The 14,058-nt window shown below is 53.9% G+C and overlaps 1 protein-coding gene across 1 annotated transcript; it reads right to left on the bottom strand.

Annotated features, from left to right (window-relative positions):
* Positions 1–1,133: 1,133 nt before the first annotated feature.
* Positions 1,134–12,230, bottom strand: CACNG5 (calcium voltage-gated channel auxiliary subunit gamma 5). The gene is made up of 6 exons (XM_032871056.1): positions 12,149–12,230; positions 8,213–8,452; positions 6,646–6,732; positions 5,489–5,629; positions 1,862–2,007; positions 1,134–1,553 (listed from the first exon to the last, which is right to left on the bottom strand). Exons 2-6 carry the CDS (start codon positions 8,406–8,408, stop codon positions 1,296–1,298), a joined length of 828 nt encoding a protein of 275 aa, XP_032726947.1. The 5' UTR covers positions 8,409–8,452; positions 12,149–12,230; the 3' UTR covers positions 1,134–1,295.
* Between the last annotated feature and the right edge of the window lie 1,828 nt (positions 12,231–14,058).

Here is a 14,058-nt window from a genome sequence, read left to right as displayed (position 1 = left end):
AGTGGGGAGGTGGGGGGGGGTGGTCACGTCCTGCCCTGGGCCTTCCACTGATCCCTCCGCTCCTGGCCCCCGTGGACTTCATGCAAGGTGCTTGGTACCTCCCAGCTCAAGTTTGCTACTAGGAAAATGGGCATCACCCTCCCTCACCTTCTGGAAGGATCTGGCTGCCTCCATATGTCCCCAGTCCAGGAAGCGGATAGTGCCCTGTGTTAGGATTAAATGACAACCCCCGTATATTCATGGGCACCCACAGGAGAGCCCCTAGTTCTTTCCAAGGCTGGCTTTTTTTGACTCAAAATGCACCAAGTGTCGCCAAATCTAGCTCCAAATCCCAGGCAGCCTCTTTAAAAGCTGCCTTCTACTTATGTGGTATAGATGTGTATCTACATGGTCAGAGTTTAGGGCCTTGGACCGGAAATACTGCCCATGTGAGCAGGGACAGTATCCCCAGGGCCTCATAATACTAACAGTGCCTGATAATACTAACGGGGACCTGCCAAAGCCTGACGTTCTCCTTGTCAGAGTCACTTCTTGGGTTAAGGCATTAAGGACCCCTGTTAAGTATGTTATAGGGGGCCATACATATTAAGACATCATCAGCCATTAACACCTCTTTGTGACTTCATCAGAGTGGCCTCAGACCCACTCTTTCGCCCTTAGGGACCAAGACCCCAGGCAGCTAAGTCCTGGTGGAAAGAAAGGAGGGATGATTCAGAGCCTATCGGGCAGAGGGGGGAGATGGAGAGCACAGAAAGGTGTGCTGTGTGGACGGGGGTGGGTAACCAAAAAAGATAAAGGATTTCACAAGGAATGCTGCTTGGCAATTCTGAACCAGCTGGACCTCCATAGGAGAGTCCCCTTTTTGGCCTGATGGCCCAGATCATGAACAGGAAGGCCAGGCTAGTTGGCAGGCACACAAGTCCTACTGGGTGTGTGTAGGGAACTTGGCCTGCGGCCATGAAGTTGGGCGCTTAGGGACAATTACACAGCTGGAACTGCCACCTCTCCCTGGAAAGGGGAGAGCAGTGGGAGTGATTGGCACTCAGGAGGCGGGGCTACGCTCGCGCTCTCGGCCAATCAGCTTGCCCTCTGGCTCCGGATGCGGGACACCCAGCCTGGGGCGGTTGGAGCTACTCTGGGGGGGAAGATGTGGAGACAACATGGGTCGAGTGACAACAGCGAAGCTTGGGGGCAGCCTGGGCTTGTCAACCAAGGGCCTGGGGCTGCCAGGCCATCGGGGGAGCACGGGAAGGGCTCTCTGGCTGTCCACCGTCCAGGGAGGGAGGCGGTGAGGCTCAGCAGGGGGACGAGGACATCTGGTCGTAGTCGGGGCACTTGAGCAGGGCTGGGTAGTTGCTGTTCATCTGCAGGGAGGCGTCGCTGGAGATGTCGGAGGGGCTGCGGCCCCGGACCCAGGCGTCCGGGTGTAGGAACTGGCCTGAGTAATCGGAGCAGTTGCTCAGACGAGGCCGGTAGAAGCCGGGGTGCGGCCGGTACATGTCCTCGGCAGTGTACCGCTTCATGAACAGGTACACGGACATCACTCCGGCGCTCTGCCGGGAGGAGGGGGCAGAGCGCTCACTGCCGGGGGCCTGGCCTTGCTCTCCGGCTGGGGCTGGGGTCTGCATGGGGCGGGGGGAGGCCAGCAGAGCCGCTGGAGCGGGGAGGGGATGTGGATAGGGGTGGGGGGACAGAGCAGGGATGCCCGGGAGGAGCCCCCACCCCGACCCCCGGAAGGTGGGAGAGTCACACCTTGTGGGGAGGAAGAAGGGCAGCAGAGTGGGTGGGGCCGGGGTGCTTGTCCAGACCCTGCTCCCCCTGGGCAGTGCCCCGCCCCCACCCCACCTGTGGGGAGGTTTACCTCGGTCAAAAGGAAAGAGATGGCAGCGAAGGCAAACGACCAGCCATACTTGTAGTTGAAATAGGTCTCTGCGTCCTTGGTCCTGTTGAGCATCTCGTCGTTGATGCTGGAGATGTAGAGCACCAGGCCCACCACCAGAGAGAGGCCTGTGGCAAGGCAAGGGGGTGCTTGGTGAGCAGGCCTCGGGGGTTTGCTGATGGGGCACCCATCTCCCCTTGGGGTTCAGGCAATAATGCTCTCATTTGGGGCTTGAAGGTGAGCAGGTACTGTCCTCCTAAAGACCTTGTTTGGACCATTACCCCCTGAAAGCAGAGAGCTGCGGGGAAAAAGCTCCCTGTCCAGCCACCTTCTGAGCCACGGAAGCCCCACAGCTCTCACCTCACCTGCCCATGGGAATCACCTGTCTGGTATACTTGCCTGAGCCCCGTGCCAGACCTTCTGGGTCACTTGGCCTGGGGGCCCTGACAGTGTGCCATCCTCAAAGCTCCCGGCTGATGCTGAGGGGAACTAAGGGTGCGTCCACTGAGCCAGCAAGTGGCTTTTGCTAAACTGAGGAATAAGACAGGCTCCCCTGACAGAGGTAGCCAGGGCCTCCAATCCCTAGCTCCCTAACATCCTTGCGGAGACTCAGTGCCCATGATCTTCACAGCCCCGCCAACGACATCAGTGACACAATGAGATCCTGAGGCAGGAAGGGTAAAGCGAGTTTGTCCAGGTTTTGGCAAGCGATAAATCAAGAGGCCAGTGGGGACCAAACTTCTGCTCCATTGTGCAAGGGACAGCCTCAGGCACTGGACCCTCGGTTAGTTACTGTCACCAAATCAGGACATAATTAATTACTCTGTTTTGAGTTGCTCAGGCTTAATTCCATTCACATGATTAAACTAGGGCATCTTGAAGGAGGAACATTAAAGGAAAAGAGGTGTGATTCAGGCCTTCCTTGGCCTTTAACTCAGGCTGGAATCACTGCTGGCCCAAGGGAACCTTCTTTGTTGTTATTAAAACAACTTTGTGTGGCCCAATTCATTCAGAGATTTCTGATCCTGTTGCCCGCTGCTGGAAAGGCTTCAGGGGCCTCAAAGCTACTATAGGGCCTTGACTCTTGTGACGCTCATAGAAAGATAAAGGAAAATTTTAACCCCTGAGTCTGTACCTCTTGGACTAGGTGGAAATATCACCATGCAGAAGACAGGCTGAGGACACTGCAGGTGCCCAATAAGTATTTGTTGGACTGATTGGTGGGAGGGGGGATGAGCGGATTAACAGATGGAAGAATGGGGGGAAGAGGGGTGGGTCGGTTGAAAAAAAGATGGACAGGATGGACAAGATGAAGAGAAGAAAGGATGGAGAAAGAAGTTAAGAAAGGGAAGAAAGGAGGAAGGAAAGGGAAGGGAAGAGAAGGGAAGGGAAAGGAGGAAGGAAGGAGGGAAGGAGGAGGCTATACTGATAAGAAAATATTGAGAAAAGGAACCTAAACTGGCTTGGGAGTCAGGTGGCAATCAGAATACCTGGTGACAAGAGCTCTTTTACTCCGTTCCCTCCCTCCCTCCCTCCCTTTCTTCTTTCTTCCCTCTATCCATCCACCCACCCACCATCCATTCATCCATCCGTCTACCCACCCATCCATCCACCTACCCACCATCCATCCACCCATCCATCCATCTACCCATCCATCCATCCATCCACCCACCATCCATCCATCTACCCAACCATCCATCCACCCATCCATCCACCCACCCAACCATCCATCCACCATCCATCCATCCAACGGTCTACCCACCCATCCATCCACCCACCCACCCATCCATCCACCCACCCATCCATCCATCCATCCACCCACCATCCATCTGTCTACCCAACCATCCATCCACCCATCCATCCATCTATTATTCAGGCCATCCACCTACCCATCTTCCATCTTCCATCTACTCCCGAGGCCCTCCCTTGTCTGAAGTACTATCTCCAAAAGAAAAGGTCCTTGTGAAAATGTACAGGTCACCTTAAAGGGGAGAAAGAGCCTACCTTTCTTTCCCACATTCTCTTGCCTTCTCACTCGGAGCACTCCCCATGAGTAACCACATCCCTACCCATGGTTCCCTCTCCTACTCCCCACGCGGTTAGCTCCTAATCTCTATTTTGGGTTCAGGCCCTTTCCACGAACCTCTGACCCCTAGCAGCCTTTGGGACTCCTCCTCCTAGATGTTACATGGACACCTCAAACCCAGCATTTCCCACACTAAACTCATGAACTTGGCCCAAATTTGCTGCGTCTCCTGTAGTCTCGAGATCAAGCATGGGTATGCCATCCACCCACTGCCCAAGCAAGAACTTGGCACCATCCTTGACTCTTCTCTTGAAAGCCTAGTCCTTGTCCCGTTGAGTTGATCCCCAAATGTCACCCTGAATCCTGTCATTTCTCTTGCCTATCATCCCCTTAGTGTTGGCCACCATCCCCTCTCTCCTGTGCACTGAAATAGCCCCACACCTGCTCTCCCTGCCCCTGTCTCACTCCCATCCTTCCCTCCATTCCCCAGAGTGGTCATTCTAAAATCCCCAAATATGACCATATCGTCATCCCTCAACTCAAAATGCTTCTGAGGTTTCTCACAATGTCCAAAATCCATAAGGCATCATTAGACGTCTTCCCGTCTCCCCTCCTGCTACATTCCACCTTCCATTCTCACCATAACAAGCAATGAACTCCCCAATGCTCCAGCCCCTCTTTCCTCCAGGCTCCCTTTCCAAACCCACCTGCAACCTCACTCCTTTACCTATTTCTTCGTCATCCTTTAGCTCCCCTTCTGGTGGTCTTCCCTGAACAACCCTTGGTCTGAGTTTCAGTCACTGCTCTCGGCCCCCATAGCAGTCCTGGCTTGTCCTGCTGTGTTCATATTTATGTCTACTTGTTTCTATCTTTCACTCCGCTGACCTTTTTGTGGGCAGTGATGCCAGCACTCAGAATAAGAAGGTCTGGTAGAAAGGAAGAAAGAAGAAAGAGAGGAAAGAGGAGAAAGAAAGAAAGAAAGAAAGGAAGGAAGAAAGAAAGAAAGAAAGAGAAAGAGGAGAAAAGAAAAGAAAAAAGAAAGAAAAGAGAAAAGAAAAAACAAGACAAAACAAGACAGACAAGCTCGTGTCTCTCCTGGAAGAGAGATCTGTGTTTAAGGGACCTGGGTATGGACATTGACTGGACAGTGAAAGGGGACAGTACGAGTCTCCTGATGACAGCTGAGGTCTGGGAGTGAGGGGGCCATGATTCCAAAGGCAGATTGTACTTACCTTTCATGCAAAATCAGGAAGAAATAGCCCCTTCAAAAATAAGAATGCTCATTATTGGTGGAACTAAGAAGGCAGAGGTGGCGACAAATGGGCAGTGAGGAGAGAGCCCCAGGTTGAAATTGCAGGTCTGCCCCAGGTGAGCCTGGAAGGTCTCTCCTCCTCCAGGGGTCATGGATGGGCTCGAGGCCATCAGAGGTCCCCCTCACTGACCCAGTTCTGTCCAAGGCTCTGACTCAGCCACCCTGGTGCCAGGGGCTGGGCCACAGCTGTGATCACACTTCCCAGAGCAGAGCCACGAAGGAGTCAAACGTCAGGAGTTGTGAGTGCATGGAAGAAAACCGTACAACTTACCTGAGAGGATGAAGAAGATGCCGGAGACAAAGGCAAGTATTGTCCTGTGGGGACGGATGTGTCCGATGTTGCTCAGGATAAACCCAATGAACATGAAGAAGAGGCTGACCAGGGGGAATGGTGTGGCCGAGCGAATCATTTCTGATTAAGGGGACAAGAGGACAGCGTTGGCCTCCCATGGCTTTACCTACTTACCTCCCCTCCCAGGTGTTCCTGACAGTGTCTTCCATCTGGTCCCTCAATCCCCCTGGCCTGCATGAGTTTTCTGGGTTCCCTCCCCTTCTTGAGTGGCCTAGGAATCTCCCAGAACTGGCAGGGCTTGCGTCCCTGAGGCAGGGCTGCTCCCAGTCCCTCTGACTTCAAGGGCCAACATGCTTCTATCTTCTCTTCCAGCACAAAATGCTCCCTCCTGGGCATCCAATATGGCAGCCGTGGAAGGGCTGGTCACGCATCTCACTTCCTGTCTTGGGGGCATGAACCCTCGCCATGCACACAGGCATCTCTCTCTGAGGGTCAGAAGAGACAGTTCCTGGCCTCTGTTGTCTTCAACTTATAATTACTTGGGGAACGGTCTGCATAATTGTATCTCGTCTTTGTCCTCCCTGGAGTTTCCCAAGTGAGAAGACTGTCTTCAATATTCATGGCGGGCCCTTTGATAACACCTGAGATTTTTCCAATCAGCTGACTCAGGACAGGGGCTGGAAAGACCAACCACGTGATTAGAAGGTGGGGTTTTGAGCCATGTGATCCAGGCCTGACTCTGGGAAGAGGACGGGGTCTGGAGACCGTGTTCAGTCATGGGCTCACTTGATCCCGCCTCCGTGATGAAGCCCAGTAAATACTCGTCAGCAAAGCCTGGCTGGGGTTCCTGGTTAGTGAACACATCCATGTGTCAGGGTGGCGACTGTCCTGATTTCAAGGAGAGAAGACATGGAGGCTCAACCCTCAGTGCCCTCCCAGATCTGGCCCTATGTGCCTCTTTATCTGAGCTCTTGCTAGTAAAACTGTGATGAGAAGTATAGTGTTTTCTGGAGTTCTGTGACTTATTCTAGCCATGTTTTGAACCTGAGGGCGATCACAGGAACCTTGCTTCTTCCCTCTGCCCTGCTCTGCTCCGTCCAGCCAGGGAGCCAGGTCAGAAAGTCTGAGACACCTACTTAGAACATTGACGGTGGACTCCGACGTCAGCTGGGAGTTCATGGGCATCACGTATTCTATGGTGAAGCAACGTCCCCGCTCTTCCCCTGGGAAGACAAGAATCATTTCCATTTCCACATGATTCTTGAACGTGGATTTGAAGTTAATACGTTCAAATGGTATTCCCAAATGCTCCGCGGAGTCTCTGCCCCACTGGGTTTGCACCTGGGCTGGATCTAAACCTAGGGGGCCCCATCCCTGGCTAGTGACCTGCAGTAGGGGTAGGGACGCCTCCTGACGTCACATCCTTCCTAGAGAAGCAGCCCCATGAAAGTGGACCCAAGCACCAAGAGTCATACGAAACACAGTCTGCACTGCAAACTTGAGGTTGAGGGACACATCTAACGGCCGTCTTGTTGCTCTGGGGCAGACTCAGCTGATGACGGTGCATGGCGGGCTTTGATGGACCAGACCCACCCGCCCCGCAAAGCCTTGTCAATCATTTCGGAAGCCAGATCCTAGTGACTTCAAATTCTCCTTCAGACTTAAGTGGAGACTGGTGCCACATAGTTTAGGGCCATGGGAAGTGAGGTCAAGGTCAGATGCCATTTCCAACATAGACCAACGAGTCACCAGGAGGCCAGGCCTTGAGGTGTGCTCCCTGCTGAATACCGCTGGGCGCCAATCACCACCCTCATTCTCCAAAGCCCCACTTTAAAGCTGGGAGGATCACAGGTTCCCTCTGCCCTGTGTGCATGGAAGGTGACAGGACCCTTCTAGAAAGGCTCAGTGATCACCCTGGGGGGTGGTTCCAGCCAGCTCAGGCTGGCAACCAGTCCTGCAGGACGTGGAGATGTTCGTCTTGTGCAGGCTGGTTCTGGGCCATGATAAAGGGATAAAGACAAAGTGTTTGGAAGAGCAACTCAAGGGTTCTAGAGAAGTCCTCAAGAGCTGGAGAGAGGCCCAGATAGGCAGGAGCAAAACCCGAACCAGCTGGCGGATTTGGAAGGACCTGCATCTGGGTTTTCTCCTCATTTCACGGACTTGGAACAGGGCAACTGTCCGGTATTTCCCATTCTGTAAACCAGTGGACCTGTGACGTCGAGTCAGGGAGACTTGCTGCATCTTCATTTGCTTATTTGTGAAGTGGCAGTAAGTTCTGCCTTAGAGTTTTGTGGGGAAGCACTGGGATCGATAATTCCACAAGCTGAGGCACGCAAGGGCAGCGCCAGACCTGTGGGAGGCCAGCCCCGTTCCGCCTGGGAGGCGGAGTGTGGGGAAGACGTGGCTACATTCATCTCTCAGGTCGGGGGCTGGGGACACAGGTCCCAGGGGATGACAGGACCTGCTCCAGTGGACACTGTGACTCAGGGCTTGAGTTTGGAATGGGCCCTGGTCACTGCAGGGAGCCCCACCCAGAATTCACGAAGTCCGTCCCCGAGGAACTTCCCCCTTCCAGCGGGCGTCTCTTCCCAGCTGTCGGGGGAGCGGGGGGCTGGGGAGGCTCTCGGGCAGGTTTTCCTGGGGTGGGGGCAGAGGCTGCTCCTCTCTCTGGGGCAGGGCCGTCCCAACCTGGGGTGCGCTTACCTGCGATGAAGCAGACACGCCACAGGCCCGAGTGCAGGGACATCTTGATCTCCGTGCTCTGGTTCTGGGGCAGGACCACGCCCTCCTCCAGGTAGAGCCAGTAGTCGGTGCTGACGGCGATGCCCAGGAGCCCCAGGCCACAGACGGCAAAGACGCTGCTCAGCAGGGTCAAGGCCTTCCTCCCACAGCCACTCATCTTCCCAGAGGTCGCCGGGTGGCCTGCGGCCAAGGAAGCGGGCTCTGGAAGCAGGAGAGGGAGGGAGCGGACCGTAGCAGCCACAGCTCCGAGGAGGCCAAGATGTGGGGCCTGGGGGAGGAAACTCAAGTCAACCCCGTCTGGGTAACGAACAAAGACCCACAGGCCACTATGGGGGTGCTTCCTCTCTCCCCCTCAGGAATGCACAGCTTCCTGGACAGGCTACTTCTCCCTTTCCTCTCTGGGAGCGCTCGCTCATGTGCAGCAACGCGCTCCATCCACACGGAAGACAAGAGAAGCAACACTTTCCTTGCCCTCGAAGGGTTCCCATTAGAAGGACAAGGTACCCCCAGCACAACTGAAAAATGCAGCTTGAGATCTCCCCGACAGCCTGAGGAGAAACGGAGGCATGAACTCTGCTGGGGTGGACTTCTCTGTGTTAAGAAGGACTCTGAGGTTCAAACGCACCTTGACAGAGAGCATCAGGATCCAGAAGGGGAGGCAGCAGCAGCCTGAAGAGAAGAGAGAGGGGCAGAGAAGGCCCCTTGGAAAGGTGTCTTCCTCACAGACTCTAATCAGTTCTGGGTCAGCCCCAGCCAAGAAGCCACACCACAGCCCAAACCCAGGGGGCCTCTAGAACCAGCAGACCTGGCCGGCTCGGCTGAGGGATTCTGGGGCAGTTGGCCTCCGGTGGTGGGGGGCGGTAGGGGCAGCCTGCAAGTGCTGTCCGCCGCCGCTCTATCGTGCGGCCCACGTGGAGAAAGACTGATCCTTGCTCCTCTGACTGTGACCCATGGACCGGCGGCATCGGACTCACCCCAGAGCTTGTCAGAAAGTCAGAATCCAGGACCTTCCACCTTTCTAAACCAGAACCTGCATTTTAACAACATCCAGGTGAGCTGCGGATCTGCGGAAGTCTGCGAGGCTCTGTGCCAAGCAAAGAAGCAGCACGCTACGGTGCAGTAAAGGTCATGATGGGGGAAAGCCGGGATGTGACGGGCGCCCCGGAGAGGGTCATCTAGGGGGCTGCAGGGGGCAGGCAGAGCCATTTCTAGAAAGGAGGGCAGCGGCGGGCAGGGCCAGTCGGCTGAGACGCAGGGACCTCCCCAGCTGAGCCCGCTGAAAGGGGACAGAACCTGTGCTCAGGTCAGGAGGCTTGACTTGTCCAGGGAAGTCTGCGCCTGCTGTGGGAGCGGGGCGAAGGAAGAAGTGGGGGAGAATGGGTGCTCTTTGCCCCAATGGGGGATGAACTGACCCCAGCTCCTTAGCCCCGGCTCTGCCCTAGCAGCTGACTGTGGGAGAGTTGACTCGGCTACGGAATGAGCCCCACGCTTCTTTCTTGGAGGCCTGGGTGAGAGCCTGGGAGCAGGGGAGGCTGCAGAGCATTGTCCTTCCTGAATCGGCTTTGACAAAGGAGGGAAGAATAAAGTCCCAAACAGCCAGCCCCACCAACAAGCCAAGTTGTTGTCCGCGGGCCATGGGGTGGGAGACGGAGCAGGATGGCTTGGCTCCCTACTGGGTTATAGGCGCCTAATAAAGCACCTGCTCTGTGTAGGGGGCCCTGTGCTTCCGTGCTCGGTGCTGTGGACAAGGCAGGGGAAGCAGGGACCGTCGCTTGCAGAGTTTATGAGCTGGAAAAGTAGCAAACAGCAGCCTCATGACTAGGACCCCAGGGAAGGGGCTGGTAGGACTGCCAGGATGGGTGGTGACAAGGTAATGACAACTGAGACTTTAGTACATACACTTTGTGGTCCTTGCACTCACTTCTGAGGCTCACAAAACCCCAATCTGCCAGAGGGAAGGGAATTAGAAGCCAGGGGTGGTTGGGGGGTAAGGGAAGGAGAGGAGAACAAAGGGATTCGATCCCCAATGAGAATAAGAGCTCTGTACATTGAGAGGAGCCCTGAAGTGAGAGGTGGGGCGCCTGGACACAGCCCGGTCACTAACTAGCTGTGTCATGCTGAAACAGTAACCTTTCAGAGGGCCATTTTTTTTCTCTAAGAGAATAACAATAAAAGCCAAAGTGTATTGAATGTTCTTCATTGTTAGGTACTCTGCTAAGCACTTGACTCTCTCTTTTAATCCTTATGGCTGTGTTACCATCCCCATTTTATAGGTGAGCAAACTGAGGATCAGAGAGGTTAAGAAACTTGCCTGAGATCGCTCAGCTAGCAAGTGGTGGTGCCTGCCTTTACACTTCACTTTGCCTCATTCCCAAAACCTTTCCTGTGCCACCGCTAGGAGTGTTTTCCAAAGTGGGTTCTGTGGAGCATTATTCTAGTAAAAAAGACTCCAGTGGGGGAAAAGCATGGGAAGCACCGCACCTAGGTCTGGAAGAATCACGCTGCCTGTTAACGTTTCAGGACTGAAAAGCTTGTGCAGTTTAGCTCATTTTGGTGTTTTCCAAACTCCTGTGTCCACAAAATGGCGTCTGTTTCCATGGGACCCACTTTGGGAACACTGCTGCCCCCCATGAAGAATGCTAAGCTCTCACCCCATCACTCCAGGAAATTGCTGGGGGATTAAATGCAGCTCAGACAGTGTGCTTTGCGAGGAATTAGCGTCACACGGCAGTGGGGTAACCAGCCCCCGTCCTTGCAGGGGGCACAGATCAGGGCTTCAGAAACATGACAGCCAGCGCCTCACTGGGGCTGAACAGCCAATTTTAACAGTAAGCTTGGCAGAGAGACAAAAAAAAGATTCAGATCTGAGAAGTCTAGGAAGGGGAGGGTAGGGAGGAGATTGGAGCTGAAGCCGTACATGCAGGAGAGAAAGGAAGAGGCAGAGGCTGACCCACTAGCCACACTGCAGGAGCAGATCGTGAAGCCTGGGGTGAGCTTGGGCAAAGGGACAAGACCCTTTCAGAGTGTGTAACAAATCCATGCAACGTGGCACAGAGCGAGAAACGGTCCTCTTACTTATCACACAGTTGTATTTGCGCTTCTGTTACGAGATCGCATTTTTGTACAAATAAATACCATGGGCTGAGGGCTGAAAAGCCCTTTGTGCACAGTACCTCATTGGGACCTCACGACAACCCCGTGAGTAGTAGGTGGTGTATGCCCCCATTTCATGGATGGGGAAACTGAGGCTCAGATATGTAATGCAGCCTACAGGACGTCACAGGTGGGTGACACCTGTGACCTGAGATTGATTTAAATTTAGGTCTAATTCCCAAGTCTATGCTCTGGCTACATCATCTCCCTACTGCAGAAATAAACAGGTTCAAGAAACTTGGGGTTATGGTGCCTGGGTGGCTCAGTAGGTTAAGCCTCTGCCTTCAGCTCAGGTCATGATCTCAAGGTCCTGGGATTGAGCCCCACATCGGGCTCTCCGTTCAGCAGGGAGCCTGCTTCCTCCCCTCTCTTTGCCTGCCTCTCTGCCTACTTGTGATCCTCACTCTGTGTCAAATAAATAAATAAAATCTTAAAAAGAAAAAAAAAGAAATGAAACTTGGGGTGAAAAGGCACATCCAGAGCAGGTCCCTGGGGAATCTAGAAATGGACACAACACAGTGTCTCAGAAGCTTGTCTTTGGAAACAGCCAAACGTTACATGAAGGCTGACACTCCTGACACTCCTGGATTTTCTTTGGGGGAGTCAGCCGGCATATCTGCTCATATTGAGAGGCGAACTCTCACCCAGCATTTCTGATTCCCCAAAACCTCCTTTCAGGGCGGGAAGACTAACGCTTTCCTCAAAACACGCTTAAGAAAACCAGGGTCCAGAGGAGACATTTACCTGAGATCGCACGGCCTGTTCCGTGGAGGGACAAGAGTGTGAACTGGAAATCTGAATGCTGATGCAGTGCTTTTCTCTCTGTGCTGTATGGGGTCGGACTCGTGCACTTGCCCGCTCTGAAAGCACCACCACCGATCGATCCCGTCTTAGTTCTGAGCCGGTCTCGCCTGTGACTGCGTGTGCACACAACTTCTTCCAGGCAGGGTCTTCAGTGGGCGGAGCAGTGGTCTCCCCAAGACTCTCGGGTCCGGAATGAATTCCTAGTTCCTGCACAGTCTTTGCTTTTCCGCGGCCGCTTCTCCTTCTCACGAATCCTCTCCCTCGGCTGCAACATCCAGTTGATTTTTCTGCTGGGGGAGGCAAACCTTTTTTTGGTAAGTTGCTACCACCAGACAAGACATTTATGCTATGATATTAAATGAATAAAGCTGGAGGTGAAACCCCGAACCCCGCGTTTGCCAGGAGATCAACTCTGAAACAAATTCATAGGCTGGGAAGGAATAAACCAAAACGTTGATGGTGGATATTTCTAGGTCCTAAGGTTACGTGTATGGGATTTTCTTTACGCTGTTCTGGGCTCGACAAAGCTTCTAAAAAAAACCCAAAACCAAAACCAAAACACAACAAAACAAAAAAACACTCATATATCAAGAGAAGAAAACTAAAGATCAGAGTCATCAATCGTCTGATCACTGCCCTTGTAAACAGCAATGGAAGGGCCCCAGTTAATTTCTGGGCTAGAGATGCCAAAATGCAGTGTCTTCCCTTGGAGCGTGGGGCTCAGAAGCACAGCAGCTTCGAGCCTTTAAGATGATTGTCCTGGTGCCATTACCTTTAAGAATTAGCTTGTTAATTATCAGGAATTAACAGTCGCTAATTATCATCTGTGACTAGCAATTAGGGAGAAATGTCTCGGGGAGATTAAATCAGTAATGGCACATCTCTCTGCCCAAGCTGATAGTTAAGGCTTAGGTGCTCAGAGACAGGTGAGCTTAAGGGCACGAGTGAGAGCCCAGCTGGAGAACTGGGAGTGTGTCCAGCAGGGTGGACAGGGTTTAACTGGGGAGGAGAAAATATGTGGAAGGAGACTCCAATGCAGACATCCTGATCTCAGTTTCCCACGAACACAGAGAAAATCCAGTAGTGCTTGATGAAGGGTTGGGGGTGTGGGGGTTCTCGACAGGGCTTCCGGGCAGTTACAGCAGCTGCTCCTGTGGGTGGGGCTGGGTGGCTCAGCGTCAGCTTGGCCCACACCCAGCAGAATGAGCTGGTGACCCGGGGACAGCCCCCAGTGGCCCTGTGGCTCTGCTTGCTTCCCCTCGTACTGATCCCCCATTACATTCTATGGTGGCGAAAAAGCGACCACAAATTCTTTGACACTCCTCCCATTGAGAGGTGGGACCCACAGCCCTGTCCTCCCCTCAAGTCTAGGCAGGTTTGTGATGACTTGGACCAACAGAGTCCATGGAACTGCCATCATAAGACTGGGTCACAGGAGGAAAGGCAGTTTCTGCCCGGTTCTCTGGGGAGACCCTGCAGGGGGAAGCCAGTCCCCAGGTGAGAAGTCTGAGTCCCCCAAGATCACCAGGCTTTGGAGCAGAGTTTCTCAACCTTGGCCCTGTTGACATTTTGGGTTCGACGCATCCTTGTGGTGGGGAGCTGGGATGTGCACGGCATGGTGGTCAGCAGCATCCCTGGCCACCACCCGCCAGAGGCTAGTGCACCTATTGTACTAGACAGAGATGCCCCTGGGTGGCACAGTCACCCCTGGCTGAGAACCACTGCCCTGGAGACCATGAAGAGATGTTCCGATTGACAGCCTGAGCTGAGCTCCCAGCCAAGGGATTGGGCCACTATGGATGCCCCACCCAGTTGAGCTTTCAGATCACTGTAGCCCCTGCCCAGCCTGA

The sequence above is a fragment of the Lontra canadensis genome, unplaced genomic scaffold (genome assembly GCF_010015895.1).
Source record: "Lontra canadensis isolate GAN:19392208 unplaced genomic scaffold, GSC_riverotter_1.0 scaffold41, whole genome shotgun sequence".
Taxonomy (NCBI): Eukaryota; Metazoa; Chordata; class Mammalia; order Carnivora; family Mustelidae; genus Lontra; species Lontra canadensis.
This window is presented reverse-complemented; position numbering and strand designations above follow the sequence as displayed.